We start from the raw sequence: 19,591 nt of genomic DNA, 5'->3' as shown, positions 1-19,591 counted from the left end.
AAATGCAACTCTTTCTTTTTATAATGCCTTTTACCTGCCTCCTCTCTTTCATCGAGCACCCATACCTTCCCCTCCCATTGCAAACTTAATTTTAAAATATCCGTACCACAGTACTTTTATCTTCACTTGCCAACTCCCCTTCCCCACAATTGCTCACCACTATCCTAGTGCCTTCATACCCTCTCACAAACCATGACCATTCCAATCAATACAATATACAACAACTCTGTCAGGTGGACTATATCTTTAACAGTCCTGTCCATATCACAAGTGCCATAACTACCTCTCCAAGCAGTCTGACATGCCGCAATTTTTATTTCAGTTCTCCAAAGTCTTTGTACCAGAAGCAATGTTCCTGACCAGTTCACAAATATCAGAATCACTTGCCACATATTAGAAACTTAGATAACTCCCCCAAATCCTGACTTGTATGATATGCAGATCCTATTTATTCATCTGCAACAATGTTCATAGCATCTCCCTGAGTCACAATAAGTTAAAATGGATACAGGGTTTAGTTTAATAACAATCATGGGTTTATTTTCCGAACAAATATAGACATATTTGAGCCTGGAAGTATCGATGGCACTCGTACTCTGTAATGAAACAGTTTAACTTAATCATAGAAATATAGAAAATAGAGTAGGCCATTCGGCTCCTCGAGTCAGCTTCACGATTCAATCTGATCATGGTTGATCCTGAAGCTCAAAACTATACTCATGCACCCTCCCCTTCACAGCTTTAAAGTCTAGAAATCTATTTCCTTCTTAAATATATTCAGTGACTTGAACTTCTGTGGTAGAGAATTCCACACATTTACCTTTCAATGAGTGAAGAAGTTTCTCTTCATCGCAGTCCTTCGTACATTAACATTTCCCAATCTATTACCATTTGAATAATACTCTGCCATTCTCCTTCTCTGTTCAAAGTAGATAAATTCACATTCATCCACATTATGCTACACCTGCTATGTATTTACCCATTCACTCAACTTGTCTGAATCACCTCAAAGCCTCTTAAAACCCTCCTCAGCACTCGCATTCCAACCAAGTTGCGTGTTGCCAGCAAACTTGGAAAAATTACTTTTGGTTGCCTCATCCATTTATTCCTACTCTCAGTTTCCTATTTACTAATCTATTCTCAAACACTGCAAACCAGAGGTTCATATACAATATAATTTATCCTAATGGCCATTTCACTTTACGCCATAGGCAGTTAGCATATATGCAAAGAAAAAGGTGCAATTTTGTCCACCTTTGCTTTTGATATGAACTCATTGGTATGTGTTGATTATAGGATCATGAAGTCTGGGCTTCACCCATCCAGTGATACTTGCTTCCGATTGGCTGTTGCTAAGTATATGCTTGGTAAAAACAACCAGATTCATGGCCTTTCCAAGAACAATACTACCTCTATCCACTATCATGAATTGAAAGATGGGAAGACAGTGATGTATCGGTAATGTCACAAGATTAATAACCTACAGGTTACTCTTGAGACATTGGTTTGAATCCCACCACAGCAGTTAGTGGAATTTAAATTCAATTAATTAAGAAATCTGAAATTGAAAGCTAGTCTCATTAATGGTGACCCCAAAATTATCATTGCTTACTGTAAAAACATATCTGGTTCACTGTGTTTTCAGAAAATAAATATGCCATTCTTACCTTGTCTGGACTACATGTGACTCCAGACCCACTCTTAACTACCCTCTGAAATGGTCTAGAGTATCACTCAGTTGTACCAAACTGTTACAGAAAAATTGAACTAGATGGAGCAGGTAGCAGCTCACTCAAGGAGAATTAGGGATAGGTAACAAATGCTGACTTTGTCAGTGATGTTGACATCCCAAGAAAGATTAAACAAAAACATGATTTCAGAATAAATTTGGAGCAAAAATAGGACTTGGAAAAATGAGCACCAGAAATTTATACTAAATTTCCAGTGATCTTTGACTGGGCTAAAACATTTCAATTCCTGAGCACTCAATATTATAAGGTAAGGTGACAACTTCTTGAAGATGCAGGTAATTTGTTTTCTACCCAGCAACAGGTTCACAGGAGGTCAAATAACTAAAGATGAAAATTAAACACTTGCTAAGAAGCTGAAATAAAACAGAAAATCGGAGGTAGTCAGTCAGTATGATAGCGTGAATAAACAATCCCATATAAAGCCTCATTTCATCATTCAGACACTGACTGACAATCTACATTTTCAGCTTTTCTGTTTCATTGTCAATTCATTTATTAATTCATGGCAATGTTTGAGACAGAAACAAACGTAGACCAATGATACGTTCCAAATCTTTAAAGTCTTGCCCCTCCCAATCTCGAATTTCTTCTTGCCCTACAACCCTTGGAGACATCCACACACCCACAATTTTAGCTTCTTGAGCATCCTTGATTTTAGTGACTTCACCATTCACCAAGTCCCTTTAGCTGCTAAGGACTTAAACTCTGGAAATGCCCCACTGTCCACCACCACCTGTCCTGTTCCCTCAACTTTTCCACCTCTCTTTCCTTCTTCAAGCCACTCCTTAAAATCTAATTCTTTGACCAAGCTTTTCATCCTCATGTGGCTCTGTGCCAAAAGGTGTTTGGTAACACCCTATGAAACACCTCAAGATGTTGGACAACATTAAATGTACTGTTGAAATAGGTGTTGCTGTTGCGTAATGTTTGTTACAAGGGATTATTAGCCTTTTCCTCTAGCAGACGTCAAAACATTGGAATTTTCAAAGAAAATGTGCAGCAACATTGATCTGTCTCAGAAAATACATTAATATTTGTAATTAGAAGTGTAAATAACATACAACCGAGAAAACAATAGGTGATTTTAAACTGTCCCATGATTGTGCATTTTTTTTTCCACTTACAGCCCTCATGCAGAATGGTCATTCAAGTTTAGCATTAGGTGCTACTGTAATTTACTACCCCAAATACCAGTAGTATAGTATAGGATATGTTATGGAAAACAGCACTTATAAAAATTCAAGTAACGGTTGTAGTCAAATCTACAGTCATGCTTCATATGAGCTATTCAATTAGATCAGTCATAAACAACTTGTAAGTATTCATTATCCATTCATCGTGACCACAGATCACTGTGAAATTTGGATGAATCACTGCAGAAATTCATTCACCTTCAGTTCTCCCATGATCAATATACTCTGTACTACTTCAATACTGCAGTGCTAATCACAGAACCGTCTTTCATATTTTAAAGAACTGTGTCCAAAGAAAAAACATGAAGTAGATTAATGGGACCAAATAGCCAAGTACTTTGTTTTACTTTGGGTTTGAAAAGAAACAAATGTTAACAATTTATTAAATGTCACTGGATTAAGTATTAACAAAACTAACCAGCAGTGAGTAACTTCACTCAGCCACACAGGTTTCAAGACGTGCTCAGCACAAGAAACAAACTGATGCCTGAAGATTTAACTTTTGAGCAAGTGACTATGAAATTGAATGACATTTTCTATACAACAGCATTCTAAGTATTTCTAAACAATGTCAAAAACTATTTTTAAGCAAGTTGTTTTTCCACTGTAAATCTAACCAGCATTTGAATGAACTCCAAATGCCTCAGATAAGACACACTTGTACAAACCCGATGCTTATATACACATTTCCTATTCAACAGACGTTTAAATATGAGCCACATACAGCCATTACACAAGAGCAAATGTACTTACTGGAGGGCATGGTGTATGTGTCCTCTTCATCTATGATCTCTGCATAGTCATCGGTTTCTGCAAGTGAAGAACCACGCATTTTAGTTGAGTTTGCTCAAGGCACAAACCGTTTCTAATTAAAAACTTAGACACACAGCAGAAGGAAGGCATTAGAAGATTAATGTCCCTTTTCCTTTTAGACAGGGCTGAAGCCCACGCTTTTGAAAAAAAAACTTAGATTTCACTGAACCGCTATTACAGAAAGTGACGTCTGAGGACAGCCAGAATGCAAAGCTATTTCTGGAGAATAAGATGACATCATCCAGTCATAAGTACAGCCTTCCCTCCAGAAAAAGGAAGAACAGCAAGTAGGGGGATGATTCCTGACAGGATGGAAAAAGCATCAACAAATGTTAAACAAAACAGAAAAGCTCTGACCTGTGTTTGAAACACGCTGTGGTTTAAATTAAGAAACTTCACATACAAGATCTGTATGCCACGGCAAGCTCAAAAATTGCAAAAACCCTTTCTGTTGGCCCCCTGTGATTTACATAAAATGTCAAGGCTCTATCTGGCCAAGGTTATTATCGAGCAGTACAACACAAGGGAAAACAAAGGTGGTCTTTGCCCAGAATTCAGTTCTGATGACTTCCCACACATTAACATTTCTGGCACTTTGCCTTGTAACTATGGTTAAAAAGAAGTATTTCATTTGGAACATTCATGCTAGTTAAATGTAATGTAACTTGAGAAAAATATTTACATGGATTTCCTTGGAACACATTCTTCTGAATACACATTCTGCAGTGTTTCAAGATTTAGGTAAATACATCTACCTAATGGATTTCCCAGAAAATTGAAGTACAAAATTTGAACTTGTGCTTTACGGTTTCAATGTAATAAAATGTCCCAGGACAATAAAAAATATCAGAGTGAGTAAAATGGCAAGTTCAGGGAAGTAAGTAAATGAAAGAGAGATAGATTTTGATAAGCTTTTGAAGGAGGGCAGCAAATCAAAGCTGGATGGCATGAGGAGATGATTCTGAAATAAGCAGCTGAAATGGTTCTACTGTCAGAAGTGAAGAAGGAATGCAAAGTGAGTCATAAGAATGAATGATATGTACAGGAACAGAATCTGAATTGAGATGGAATGATAGGAAGTGGTGAGACCATGAAAAGCATCTGTGGACAAGTGCAAGGGTTTTGAAATCCATCCAAAAATGCCATCAAGTGAAAAAGTGGAAATGAAGGGGCAGTACTGGCAGGCATGTGGGTGGTGGAGTATTGCACATATAGCAATTTCCTGTAGAGGAAAACTTTGATGTCTGTTAAGGAGAGTACTGGAGTAACTGAGTCAGCAAATAACAAAGTTTCAGAGGTAGGAGGAATGAAATAGGAGCAGCAATTTAATTTTCCATGTCCAGGTGGGCACTGTGAAACTCTGCAAGATGCAATTCCCTGCTTTGTATAGGGATGACTACTCTCGCTCACCATAGGATCATGCCAGCCTTGCAACCTAGTTCATTTTTCCTAATGTGATACGGCTTCACGTCTTCAGAAATCAACTTATTCTGTCAACCAGCTGTTTCTGATCTTTGATAATATGGGTCTGATGTTTGCACATTCATAGGCTGACAAGAACAGTACCCAATTGATTCCTGGCTGGTGCAAGCAACGGAATGATCTCACCATCCTTGAAAAGACCCAACAGTGGCTCGCCTTAACAAGTATAAAATGTCTACAATAGGCATATTGGTATTCACACTCCATGGATAGTGCTTCTTTTTCTATCTCAACTTCTGTAATTGATGTCTCAGATCTATCAGCTAGTCTATGTGATAAAACTGCCCAAATGCTAAATGGAGAGGCATCACATATTAGCACTAGCTTCTTAGATGGATCAAAATGTGCCCAAAGGCAAGGTGAATGTAATAGTTGTTTGACTTTGTTAAATACTTCTCTCTGGGCACTTCCAAAATCCATCTCTAGTGCTTCTTCAATAAAATGCATAAAGGAGCCAATCGTATTGACAAACTTGGTAGGAATCGCCCATAATAGTTAACCATCCCCAGGAATGATTTAAGCTCTGAATTCATTCCAGGGGCTGGCTCCTCCTTCATTGCCCATACTTTGTTCTACATAGGATGCAATCCCTGGCACTGGCACAGTAACTGAGGTAAGCTACTTTGCTGGCTTGGAAAGTGCAGTTTTCCCTTTTTAGGCAAACACTTGCCACTTGAAATCTTCTTAGTACTTCTTCTACATTGCCCAAATGTTCATCTGCAATTGCACCAATAATCAGAATGCCTTCCAAGTATACAATGACACAAGGCAAACTCCTCAATAAGCTTTCCATGGTTCTTTGAAATATGGCACAAGCCGATGAAACGCCAAAGGGCAAGCATGTATACTGGTATAATTCTTTCTGAAGTTAATAGTCATGTAGTCTCTGCAAGCATCATCCAAGCTGGGAATGGAATTAAAAAGTAGAACCGACAAGGTGGTCGTCTCTGGGCTACTGCCTGAACTGAGTGCAGACGGGCGTAGGGTTGACAGGATAAAGGAAGTGAATGGGTGGCTCAGGGATTGGTGTGGGAGGAATGGGTTCGAATTTATGGGGCATTGGCACCAGTATTGGGGTAGGTGGGACTTGTTCGGGCGGGATGGGGTTGGTCTGAATCGTGCTGGGACCAGAGTGTTGGCGAATCGAGTAAAGAGGACTGTAGACAGGGCTTTAAACTAATTAGGGGGGGGGGAGGGTGCGAGGGTAGGTGACGCTACGAGGTCTAAAGTTAAGGATAGGGTACAGGTAAGGGAAGAGGCCGAGGATGTCCCAATTGGTGGCGTTACGGCAAATAGGGTCCAGGTGAAGGCTGGGATGAAAGCGCTTTATCTGAATGCACGAAGCATTCGGAATAAAGTGGATGAGCTGGTGGCGCAGATCGACACAAATGGATACGATCTGGTGGCCATTACAGAGACGTGGCTGCAAGGTGACAGGGACTGGGAGATGAATGTACAGGGCTATCAAGTGTTTAGGAAGGATAGGCAGGAGGAAAGAGGGGGTGGCGTAGCTCTGCTGATTAAGGATAGTATCAAGGTGGTAGCAAGGGATGATATCGGAGCCAAAGAGCAGAACGTGGAATCGTTGTGGGTGGAGATTAGGAACAGCAAAGGGAGGAAGACGCTGGTGGGTGTCGTCTATAGGCCCCCGAATAATGATCTGGAGGTGGGGCGGGCTGTTAACGCGCAAATAAGTGCGGCGTGCAGGAATGGGACGGCAGTAGTTATGGGAGATTTCAATCTGCATATTGATTGGTCGACCCATGTTGGACGAGGTGGGCTCGAGGAGGAGTTCTTGGAATGCTGCCGGGATAATTTCCTTGAACAGTGTGTGTTGGAGCCGACGAGGGAGCAAGCTATCTTGGATCTGGTGCTATGTAATGAGGCGGGTAGAATTAGGGACCTCGCGGTGAAGGATCCTCTTGGAGAGAGTGATCATTGTATGGTGGAGTTTCTGGTGCAGATGGAGGAGGAGAAAGTGGGTTCCCGGACACACGTCCTTTGTTTGAATAGAGGGGAGTATGGTAGGATGAGAGAAGAATTGGCAAATGTGGACTGGGGGAATGTGTTGGAAGGTAGGTCTGCTGAGGAGCAGTGGAGGATCTTTAAGGAGATCTTTCTTGGTGCTCAGCAGAAATTTATTCCGATGGTTAAAAAGGACAGTAGGAAGAGAGGTAATAAGCCATGGATAACGAAGGAGGTGAAGGAAAGTGTTAAATTAAAAGCGGAGGAATTTAGAGTAGCTAAGAGCAGTGGGCAAGAAGAGGATTGGGAAAGGTTTAAATGTCAACAAAGATTGACAAAGAAGTTGATAAAGGAGGGTAGGAGAAGCTATGAGGCTGGGCTAGCACTTAATATAAAAAAGGATAGCAAGAGTTTTTATAAATATATAAAAAGGAAGAGGCTGGCTAGGGTGAACGTTGGTCCTTTAGAGGATGAGAAAGGGGAGCTAGTGGTAGGGGATGGGGATATGGCGAAGGTCTTGAATAACTTTTTTGTTTCTGTCTTCACGGAGGAGGACGTGAATAATTTGCCGGGTGTTAGCGATGGAAAGGTGGTAGGGCTGGAGGGTCTTAATGACATTACTGTTACTAGAGAGGTGGTGCTCGACAGACTGGAGGGGCTGATTGTGGACAAGTCCCCAGGACCGGATGGAATGCATCCGAGGGTTCTGAAAGAAATGGCGGAGGTGATAGTGGATGCCTTGGTGGTTATTTTCCAGACGTCGCTGGATTCCGGGGAAGTGCCGGAAGATTGGAAAACGGCTAATGTTACGCCGTTGTTTAAGAAGGGTGCCAGGCAAAAGGCGGGGAATTATAGGCCGGTTAGTTTAACGTCTGTGGTAGGTAAAATGTTAGAATCCATCATTAAGCAGGAAATTGCGAGGCATCTTGAAGGGAATTGCTTGATAGGGCGGACGCAACACGGTTTCATTAAAGGGAAGTCGTGTCTGACAAATTTACTGGAGTTCTATGAGGATGTGTCTAGGGCAGTGGATAGAGGAGAGCCGGTGGATGTGGTCTTTCTGGATTTTCAGAAGGCGTTTGACAAGGTACCTCACAAGAGGTTATTGCAGAAGGTCAGGGGACATGGAGTTGGGGGTAGGGTGTTAGCGTGGATAGAGGATTGGTTGTCAAATAGGAGGCAGAGAGTGGGGGTCAATGGGTGCTATTCGGATTGGCGGATGGTGACTAGTGGGGTGCCCCAGGGGTCGGTGCTGGGGCCTCAGCTATTTACCATTTATATAGATGATCTGGAGGAGGGAATCGAGTGCAGGGTGTCGAAATTTGCTGATGACACCAAGATTGGGGGAACGGCAAATTGTGCGGAGGGTGTGGAGAGTCTGCAGAAGGATCTAGATAGGCTGGGCGAATGGGCCAGGAAATGGCAAATGGAATTTAATGTTGGCAAGTGTGAGGTGGTCCACTTTGGTAGGAAGAATGGTAGGAAGGACTATTACTTACGTGGCGAAAAACTGCAGCAGGCGACGGTGCAGAGGGACCTCGGGGTCCTTGTGCATGAATCGCAAAAACCCAGCTTGCAGGTGCAGCAGGTGGTCAGGAAGGCGAATGGGATGCTGGCCTTCATAGCGAGGGGGATTGAATATAAAAGTAGGGAGGTCTTGCTGCAGCTGTATAGGGCATTGGTGAGGCCGCAGCTGGAGTACTGTGTGCAGTTTTGGGCGCCGCACCTGCGCAAGGATATTTTGGCCCTGGAGGGAGTGCAGAGGAGGTTTACTAGGCTGATACCGGAGTTGAGGGGATTGAGCTATGAGGAGAGGCTGAATAAACTAGGCTTGTACTCGTTAGAGTTTAGAAGAATGAGGGGAGATCTCATTGAGACGTATAAGATGATGAATGGGATGGATAGGATAGAGGTGGAGAGACTCTTCCCGCTCAAAAAAGACAGTAGGACTAGGGGGCACAGCCTCAAGATAAAGGGGAGGCGGTTTAGAACGGAGTTGAGGAGGAACTTCTTCACTCAAAGGGTGGTGAATCTCTGGAATTCTCTGCCCGTTGAAGTGGTGGAGGCTGCCTCGCTAAATATTTTTAAGAAGCGGGTTGATGGGTTTTTGATAAGAGAAGGGATTAAGGGTTATGGGGAGAGGGCGGGAAAGTGGAACTGAGCCACGACAGATCAGCCATGATCTTATTGAATGGCGGGGCAGGCTCGAAGGGCTAGATGGCCTACTCCTGCTCCTATTTCTTATGTTCTTATGTTCTTAATTCCAGTTGTTGAAATGCATGACTTGTATTGAATTTAGTATATAATTGTCTTGCATATAAATCCTCTATTTTAGGGATAGGGTACATGTCCGGTGTACCTGCTTGGTTTATTCTTAATTTATAGACTCCACAGATGCAGACTGTTGTATCTGGTTTTACCACAGGCACTATGGGGGCTCTCCATTCCGCAAACTGATTGGATAATACTAAGTTCTTCTAGCCTTTTTAGCTCGGTCTCGACTTTCTCCAACAAAGCATAGGGCACGGTTCCAGCTCTGAAAAAGTCTAGGGTGGCTTCTGGGTCTATGCGAATTTTTACTTTTACGCCTTTTATTTTCTACAGTTTATCCTGAAAAATGTCCTACTACTTGTGGATTATTACATGCAGGCCCCCCTCTTTAATGTTGAAAATTTCCAACCACTTGAGTTTAATTTCTTGGAGCCAGTCACGATCCATCAGGCTTGGTCCTTGGCCAGACCCCACAATTAATTTGGAGACCATAGCTCAGGGCTATTTGAGTCATCCCCACTATCTCAATCACCTCTTCTTTGTAGGTAGCCAATCTAGTTGAGGTGTTGTTCAGCCTCAGAGGCTGAACTCTTTCTCCAAGATGCTGGTAAGTCTGCTCCCCTATTACAGTAGCAGACGCTCTTATGTCTACTTCCATTCTTAATTGTCGGTTGTTAACCAGTAACACTGTAATAGGGGCTACCTTGCTCACTTACACATTATTAACCTGAAGAACATTTTGATCACTTCTAGAAAAATCTTCAACATTATGTACTGCTGCCGATCAGTCCACTCTATTGCTACTCAGCAGGCTCTGCTTATTCTTATATCCACGCCTCAAATTAACCTTTCGGTGGTACACAAAGCATTCTGCATCCCTGAATCTGCAAATCTCTGGGGATTGGTTTCCCCCACATCCGTAACACACTGTATTGATCCTGGACTATTGATTTGTTCTCTTCTACGGCACCACGACTGGCTGCAGTTTCTTGCCCAAACTGGTAGAAAGTGCTATTTTGCATACTCCGAAGTTCGTTCTCAGCACTCTCCATTGTTAATGCTATTTCCAGCTCCTATTTTAAAATCGATCCCAGTTTCCCTGCTACCAAACTTCTGAATGGATCTACCTCGCATTCAGTTGATCTTTTTCTACACCCTAGCTATGATTGTAACACTACATTTTGTACTCTCTCCTCTATGTATGATAAGCTTTTTCTGTACAGCACGCAAGAAACAATACTTTTCACTGAATATTGTATGACGGTGGCACGATGGCAAAGTGGTTAGCACCGCTGCCTCACAGCATCAGGGACCCAGGTTTAATTCCCGGCTTGGATCACTGTCTGTGTGGAGTTCGCACATTCTCCCTATCTGCGTGCATTTCCTCCGGATGCTCCGGTTTCCTCCCACAATCCAAAGGTGTGCAGGTCAGGTGCATTGGCCATGTTAAATTCTCCCGCACTATACCCGAACAGGCGCCGGAGTGTGGTGGCAAGGGGATTTTCACACTAACTTCATTACAGTATGAATGTAAGCCTACTTGTGATTAATTAATAAACTTCAATTCTGATCTCAGGTCACTGTCTGCGTGGAGTTTGCACATTTCCCCTGTGTCTGCATGGTATTCCTCCAGGTGCTACAGTTTCCTCCCACAGTCCAAAGATGTATGCGTTAGGTTGATTGGTCATGTTTAAGGCATGTGTTAGGGGGATTAGCAAGGTAAATATGAGAGATTACGGGAATAGGGCATGGGTGGGATTATGGTCAGAGCAGACTTGATGGGCTGACTGGCCTCCATCTGCATTGTAGGATTCTATGATACCAATACATGTGACAAGAATAAATCAAATCAAATCCCACCAGCGACTTTCTCTATATTGCCTCGTCATTTGCTCTGCAAACCAACTGATCCCTTAGTATCTCATTATGTTGTCCCAAAGTCATAATGCTCCATGATTTTCCTAAGCCTTCCTACATATACTGCAATGTCCTCCCTCTGGGGTTTTCCCCATTGAATTAAACTTAAATCATGGAGGGCTTGGTATGGTAGTGGCCTTTTACCAATTTTATGATTTCCGCAAATGGCGTGTTCGGGGATGCGAGACCATGGATTAAATTATAGGTTTGGATCTAACACTCACTTAGTAATATTGCCTTCCTCATTCCTTCCTCAACTCCTTTGTATTTGAGAAAATATTCTAAACACTCAACAGTCTGTACCCATTCGTCAGTAGAGGAGTCAAAGGGATCCACTCTTTCAAATACAGGTATCCTTGCAGCTCCTTTTTATTTCACAAGGTCAAATTCAACAGGATCAGGTTCTATGCTGATGATGTTGTAAGCACACTTGCTGCTTTTTAATCTCATCACCAAATGTAGTAACTTGGCTCCACCAGTTAATATTTATTCATAGTAACAATGACATAAGAGTAATGTAGATTGGATGTTTACAGTCATGTCTTCAGGCTCCAACTGCTGGGATAAGCCCAGAGAAGCCCCAACTCGGTTCTTGATTGGTTAGTCTGGGTCATGTATTGCCTTCAGAAGAAAGGGGCCAGGCACCGCAATTGGATATTGGGTGATACATGGCAATGGCATATCTAGTTATGAATCACTCAATACTAAACTTTTCTATAGCAGGTAATAAAATGATTTCAAAAATATAGTACTGCTACACTAAGGATTATCTACATTTTACCATTTAAACCATTTTTATTTGAGCCTTGAGTAGTGTCATTCAAGTGAACAAAACAAAGTGGGTATGAAATTAGAATGGTTTGTGCCTATTGTTTGGGGGCGAGGGGGGAGGAGGGTTTGTTCTAAGTGTTCCTGCAGTTTCAAGCAACATTTTGGGATGAATCACACCAGCTACTATATTACTGAGGGCATTAGTGGGTATGCAGTAAACAGTTGCAAAAGTATACAGTGCAGACAGATTGTGACAAGCAGCAAGCAAGACTAATTTGAAACCACTGATGCCATGTTGTAGCTCAACGCTTCAGCTAAACCCATCACTTAACCGTACACAGCTGGACATGGGTTCTACAGCAGGTAGGGGCCTCAGCAGCACTATATACATAATTATTAAATACTTGGAGGTTAGGTATTATCTCCTTTCTTTTAGTTTTTATTTCAATTCTAGAAGTGTCTGGTGATTTCCATTGTTGTTTAAAGTTGCAAACACAGGGAATGGTGGGGCAACTACTAAAGATCTTTCTGCTGATTAAGGACGGAAAGGAGGACATCAGTGAGCAATTCAATATGAACTTCAGCCAGGAACAATGGGCTAGATTTGTCAGTTAACAGCGAGGAAATTGTGCTTTCCACTGACCTCAAAGAATACTTCCCTTAAAGATGTAGCAATCTCTATAAGGTACGGATGGAATGCATCCCAGGGTTCTAAACGAAATGGCAGAGGTGATGGCAGATGCCTGAGTAATTATTTATCAAAGTTCGCTGGATTCCGGGGAAGTGCCGGAAGATTGGAAAACGGCTAATGTTACGCTGCTGTTTAAAAAAGGTAGCAGACAAAAGGCAGGGAATTATAGGCCGGTTAGTTTAACCTCTGTAGTTGGAAAAATGCTAGAATCCGTCATCAAAGAAGAAATAGCGAGGCACCTGGAAAAGAATGGTTTGATCGAGCAGACAGAGCACTGATTCGTTAAGGGGAAGTCGTGTTTGTCGAATTTATTGGATGTCTACGAGGATGTGACTAGTGCGGTAGACAGAGGGGAACCGGTGGATATGGTGTTTTTAGATTTCCAAAAGGCATTTGATAAGGGGTCTCATAAAAGGTTGCTACAGAAGGTTAGGGTGCACGGAGTTGGGGGTAAGGTGTTAGCGTGGATACAGGATTGGCAGTCTAATAGGATGCAGAGAGTTGGTATCAATGGGTGCTATTCTGGTTGGCGGTTGGTGACTAGTGGAGTGCTGCAGGGATCGGTGCTGGGGCCTCAACTATTTACCATTTATATAGATGATCTGGAGGAGAGGCAGAGTTTAGGGTGACGAAATTTGCTGATGACATGCAGATGAGTGGAAAAGCAAATTGCGTGGAGGGTGTGGAAAGTCTGCAGAGGGATCTGGATAGGCTGAGCGAGTGGGCGAGGACCTGGCAGATGGAGTATAATGTTAGCAAGTGTGAGGTTATCCACTTTGGCAGAAATAATAGTAGGAGGGATTATTATTTAAAAGGCGAAAAGCTGCAACATGCTACGGTGCAGAGGGACCTGGGGGTCCTTGTGCACGAGTCGCAAAAACCCAGTCTGCAGGTGCAGCAGGTGATCAAGAAGGCGAACGGAATGTTGGCCTTTATAGCGAGGGGGATAGAATATAAAAGCAGGGAGGTCTTGCTGCAACTGTACAGGGTACTGGTGAGGCCGCAGCTGGAGTACTGTGTGCAGTTTTGGTTGCCGCATTTGCAGAAGAATATATTGGCCTTGGAGGGAGTGCAGAGGAGGTTCACTAGGCTGATACCGGAGATGAGGGGGTTGGACTATGAAGAGAGACTAAATAGACTGGGTCGGTACTCGGAGTTTAGAAGGATGAGGGGGGATCTTATAGAGATGTATAAGACAATGAAGGGGATGGATAGGATAGAGGTAGAGAGATTCTTTCCACTTAGAAAGGATAGCAGGACTAGAGGGCACAGCTTCAAGATAAGGGGGGGGGGGGGGTGGGGAGCAGTTTAGATCAGAGTTGAGGAGGAACTTCTTCACTCAAAGGGTGGTGAATCTCTGGAATTCTCTGTCCATTGAAGTGGTGGAGGCTACCTCGCTAAATATATTTAGATCACAGATAGATAGGTTTTTGATAGACAAGGGAATTAAGGGTTATGGGGAGAAAGCAGGAAAGTGGAACTGATCCACTTCAGATCAGCCATGATCTTATTGAATGGTGGGGCACGCTCGAAGGGCTAGATGGCCTACTCCTGCTCCTATTTCTTATGTTCTTATGTTCTCATGTGTTTACAACTGCTTTCCTGAAGGCAGTTTAAATCTGCTACCTAGTCAAGAAATCTCCAAGTATACAACAGCAGTGATATCAACAAGCTTGGTAAAAAAGCCAATCACATTGACACATTCTCTCAGACAACAAATCAGGAAATTAAAAACACTGAAACTTTTACATTTCCTGATAGCTAAATAAATGATGCCATTTGGAATAAGACAGAAGTTAAAACAAATGGACTAAAGAAAGAAAAAATATGGCGTTTATGTCATATTATTTAACGGCCAAATGAGCTATTTCACAAAAATAAAGCTATTTTTTCAGAGCAAGTGAGGGTATTCAGCAGTAATTATGAAGTTAGTATACCGCTAAAGACCCAATTAAAGTTCATTTAATGAAGTGCAATCTTTCCAAGCATCTTTAGTGAGATTCAAAGTGCAAAAGTGTAAGTTTTCTTTAATTCACTGACTGCTTCAGATTGCAGTCTGGCCAACCTCAACACAGCACACTCTGAAGGAACGCAGAATCAATGCCAGCAACATCTGTGTTATTCCTCACGTTTTTGAGCTCGTAAAGTTTGTCAGTTTTAGCAGAGTAATGATGTTGAACCCTGATAGTTTCAGCATCATTAACATCAAAAAATCCAGACTAATGTGTAAGGCATCTGCATAAAGATAACCTCACTGAAATCTGCCAACTCATCGCAAGGCAGGAAACACTTTGCTATTGGGTGAGAAGGTGACTGTGGCACTTCAATTTTATGCACTGATTCTTTGTAGATTGGAGCTGGGGATATTTCCAATATCTTGCAGTTTCCTACCCACTGTTGTGTAAAGCTCTATATTCAAAGGAAGCTAACTATATAGGCAGGGTGAGCACATGGCTTTGCTACGATTGCACGTTTCCCCATAGTGCAGGGTGACACTCGGTTATCAACCACTTTGTGGGCAACAGTATCAGCAATAGCCACCCCAATAATGACCAGTACCATCTCCTCCATGGGGTTTATGACAAGCAGGGGTGATTGTACCCAAGTTAGCTCCTGCTGCCTCTGGTTATATGCAAGAGAGAAAGAAATGTTTCAGTGAGTGTGCTGCATTGGTTGACTTGCTAACAGCAGGTGCAAGCTGAGAGATATGGGTATGGGCAGCAGTGCTAACTGTTGTGGGAATAATGAAGCAGATGAATGTCAGATATGAATCCTGATTGATAGACACTGGTGGTATGAGAGTGATGGAGGTGTGATGAATTGAACTGTGTTTGAGGCTATTGGGCAGTTGGTACGGTTTGACAATGAATTACTGACCGCAATAACTTACACAATGTCATTGATTAACTTGTGGAACTGCTTCCAAATCCTCCAGGCGTGATGCCTGCCAATGACCTCTATGGCTATCTGCTCCCACTGCTTTCTGAACAATGTCTGGAAGGCCTCTTGATCCCCTATATTGTAGAGCTGTAGAATCATAGAATCCCTACATTGCAGAAGGAGTTCATTCTGCCTCTCAAGTCTGCACCAACCACAATCCCATCCAGGCCCTATTCTAATAACACTACATATTTACCCTGTTAATCCCCCTGACACCAGGATCAATTCAGCATGGCCAATCGGCCTAACCCACACATATTTGGACTGTGGGAAGAAAATGGAGCACCTGGAGGAAACCCAAGCAAACATGGGAGAACGTACAAACTCTGCACAGACAGTGACCCAAGCTGGGAATTGAACCCGGGTCCCTGATGCTGTGAGGCAGCAGTGCTAACCACTGTGCCACCATCAGAGCATCTCTCCTCCTTTCCACCTCCTCCAGAAACTGCAGCATCCAAAAACTTTGGCGTCTGCTCTCTCCCGCATTGTTAATTTTCAGTGTTTCTAAGATAATCATTCCTGTATGACTAATGACTTTCTTTTCCTGCTCGATTGCCCTTCTCTTTATGAGGGGCAAGCATTTTAGACTGTGCTACTGGCCTTCCCTTATGCCTTCAGTCAGTCAACAGCGTCGTTAGTACTGGCTGGATGCTGATATTTTTAAAGTAAGCAGACAGCGTGAAGTTGGCTTGCTGCTTGCACTGTGCATCATGATCCCGGCCCACTCTCAAGAACCATCAAATATAACTCACATGAGGGGAGAAGCTCAGAAATATGAATGTGGACCTGAATAATTTGAAGGAACCATTATGCCAATGTCAGCATCATTCAGGTTAATTGTACATTCTGGCCCTCATCTCTCCAGGCCTCAGGTCCCTGATTTGGGTACATCTCACTGTTTGAGAACCTCCTTTCCAAGCAAAATAGAAAAGTGGTTTGCCTTATTTTGTTGCAATATGTCGGAACACATTTTAACCTCTGCAGTCTGATAAAGCATTAACTTCAGAAATAAGTCTGAAAGATGTGCTGGTTAGGTGCACTGGCCATTTTAAATTCTCCCTCAGTGTAACCGAACAGATACCAGAGTGTGGCAACGAGGAGATTTTCACAGGAACTTCATTGCAGTGTTAAGATAAGCCTATTAATAGATAAATTAAACTTAAACTTAACTGTTTTTTGATAATTTTACTATTAAGATTGTTCATTATTCCCCAAATTTCTCCCTTGATACATATGGAATATATTTTTTTCATGTAGTCAGTCTGCTCTGGATCTGTATCTAACAATTATACATTGTGAAAGAATATAGTCACATAATTCAATAGGGTTTCTTTCAAATGTTCTGGTGACTTTGATGCACACAAAGTTAGGGACAACGCTTGCAATGTCAACAAAATAAAGTAGATAGTCATCAACTTCAGGAAGCATACTGAAAGACATGCCTCTGTCGACATCAACTGGGAGGAAGCAGAAATGGTCGAGTGCTTCAAGTTTCTAGATGTCCAGATCACTAATAACCTGTCCTGGTCCCTCCATACCGACATAATAGTTAAGAAACATAAAACGTTACAGCACAGTACAGGCCCTTCGGCCTTCAATGTTGTGCCGAGCTATGTCCAATCCCAAGATCAAGCTATCACACTCCCTATAATTCTGGTGTGCTCCATGTATCCAATAACTGTTTGAAAGTTCCTAAAGTTATCCAATAACTGTTTGAAAGTTCCTGAAGTGTCCAACTCCACTATCACAGCAGGCAGTCTATTCCACACCCCAACAACTCTGAGGGGAGAATCTACCTTGGACATCCCTCCTATATCTCCCACCATGAACCTTATAGTTATACCCCTTATAACAGCTACATCCACCCGAGGAAACAGTCTCTGCACGTCCACTCTATCAATCCTCTCATCATCTTATCAACCTCTATTAAATTGCCTCTCATCCTCCTCTGTTCCAAAGAGAAAAGCCCCAGCTCTCTCAACCTTTCCTCATAAGACCTACCCTCCAAATCAGTCAGCACCCTGGTAAATCTCCTCTGCACTCTCTCCATTGCTTCCACATCCTTCTTATAGTGATGTAACCAGAACCGAACACAATATTCCAAATGGGATCTTACCAACGTCCAGTATAGTTGCAGCATAACCCCACGGCTCTTAAACTCAAACCCCCCTGTTAATAAATGCTAACACACTATAAGCCTTCTTCATGGCTCTATCCACTTGAGTGGCAACCTTCAGAAATCTGTGGATATGAACTCCAAGGTATCTCTGTTCCTCCACATTCCTCAGAACCCTGCCATTGACCCTGTAATCTGCATTCAAGTTTGTCCTGCCAAAATGAACCACCTCACACTTATCAGGGTTAAACTCCATGTGTCACTTTTCGGCCCAGCTCTGCATCCTATCAATTCTCTTTGCAGCCTGCAAGAGCCCTCCACCTCATCTACTACTCCACCAATCTTGGTGTCATCAGCAAATTTACTAACCCATCCTTTCAGCCCCTCTTCCAAGTCATTGATAAAAATCACAAATAGCAGAGGACCCAGCACTGACCAGTGTGGTACACCGCTGGTAACTGGCCTCCAATCTGAAAATTTTCCTTCCACCACCACCCTCTGTCTTCTGTGATACATACTTCTGTGATACAGCCAGTTACTTATTCAATCAGCCAAATTTCCTTCTATCCCACACATCCTTATCTTCTTCATGAGCCTACCATGGGGAACCTTATCAAACACCTTACTAAATCCAAGTATACGACATCAATTGCTCTACCTTCGTCTACACACTTCCTTCCTCCTCAAAGAATTCAGTCAAATTTGTGAGGCAGGACTCACCCCTCATGAAACAGTGCTGACTATCCCAGATTAAACTGCATCTTTCCAAATGGTCATAAAGAACATAAGAACATAAGAAATAGGAGCAGGAGTAGGCCATCTAGCCCTTCAAGCCTGCCCCACCATTCAATAAGATCATGGCTGATCTGAAGTGGCTCAGTTCCACTTTCCCTCTTTCTCCCCATAACCTTAATTCCCCTTGTCTGTCAAAAACCTATCTACCCTTGTCTTAAACATATTTAGCGAGGTAGCCTCCACCACTTCAACGGGCAGAGAATTCCAGAGATTCACCACCCTTTAAGTGAAGAAGTTCCTCCTCAACTCTGTTCTAAACTGCACCCCCCTCATCTTGAGGCTGTGCCCTCTAGTCCTGCTGTCCTTTCTAAGCAGAAAGAATCTCTCTACTTCTACCCTATCCATCCCCTTCATTATCTTATACGTCTCTATAAGATCCCCCCTCATCCTTCTAAACTCCAACGAGTACAGACCCAGTCTATTTAGTCTCTCTTCATAGTCCAACCCCCTCATCTCCAGTATCAGCCTAGTGAACCTCCTCTGCACTCCCTCCAAGGCCAAAATATCCTTGCGCAAGTGCGGTGACCAAAACTGCACACAGTACTCTAGCTGCGGCCTCACCAGTGCCCTGTACAGTTGCAGCAAGACCTCCCTGCTTTTATATTCTATCCCCCTCGCTATAAAGGCCAGCATCCCATTCGCCTTCTTGATCACCTGCTGCACCTGCAGACTGGGTTTTTGCGACTCATGCACAAGGACCCCCAGGTCCCTCTGCACCATAGCATGCTGCAACTTTTCACCCTTTAAATAGTAATCCCATCTGGCCCGGGACACTTATCCATCCTCAAGTTTTTCAAAATTGCTAATACATCTTCCCTCAGAACATCTACCTCCTCCACCCTATCAGCACTCATCCTCAAAAACACGGCCCTTCTCCTTAGTGAGC

At 42.8% G+C, this 19,591-nt stretch overlaps 1 protein-coding gene across 11 annotated transcripts in view; it reads right to left on the bottom strand.

Moving 5' to 3' along the window:
- LOC145346825 (focal adhesion kinase 1) overlaps positions 1 to 19,591 on the bottom strand; it is a 572,567-nt gene that overhangs the window by 173,210 nt on the left and 379,766 nt on the right. For all 11 annotated transcript variants that reach the window (XM_080194620.1, XM_080194613.1, XM_080194612.1 and 8 more), the window contains one exon: positions 3,698 to 3,754. In XM_080194620.1, coding sequence (XP_080050746.1) covers positions 3,698 to 3,754 — 57 coding nt within the window. The remainder of the gene's footprint in view (positions 1 to 3,697; positions 3,755 to 19,591) is intronic.

This window comes from Carcharhinus amblyrhynchos, chromosome 8 (genome assembly GCF_965287045.1).
Source record: "Carcharhinus amblyrhynchos chromosome 8, sCarAmb.v2.hapA, whole genome shotgun sequence".
In the NCBI taxonomy this organism is placed as follows: Eukaryota; Metazoa; Chordata; class Chondrichthyes; order Carcharhiniformes; family Carcharhinidae; genus Carcharhinus; species Carcharhinus amblyrhynchos.
This window is presented reverse-complemented; position numbering and strand designations above follow the sequence as displayed.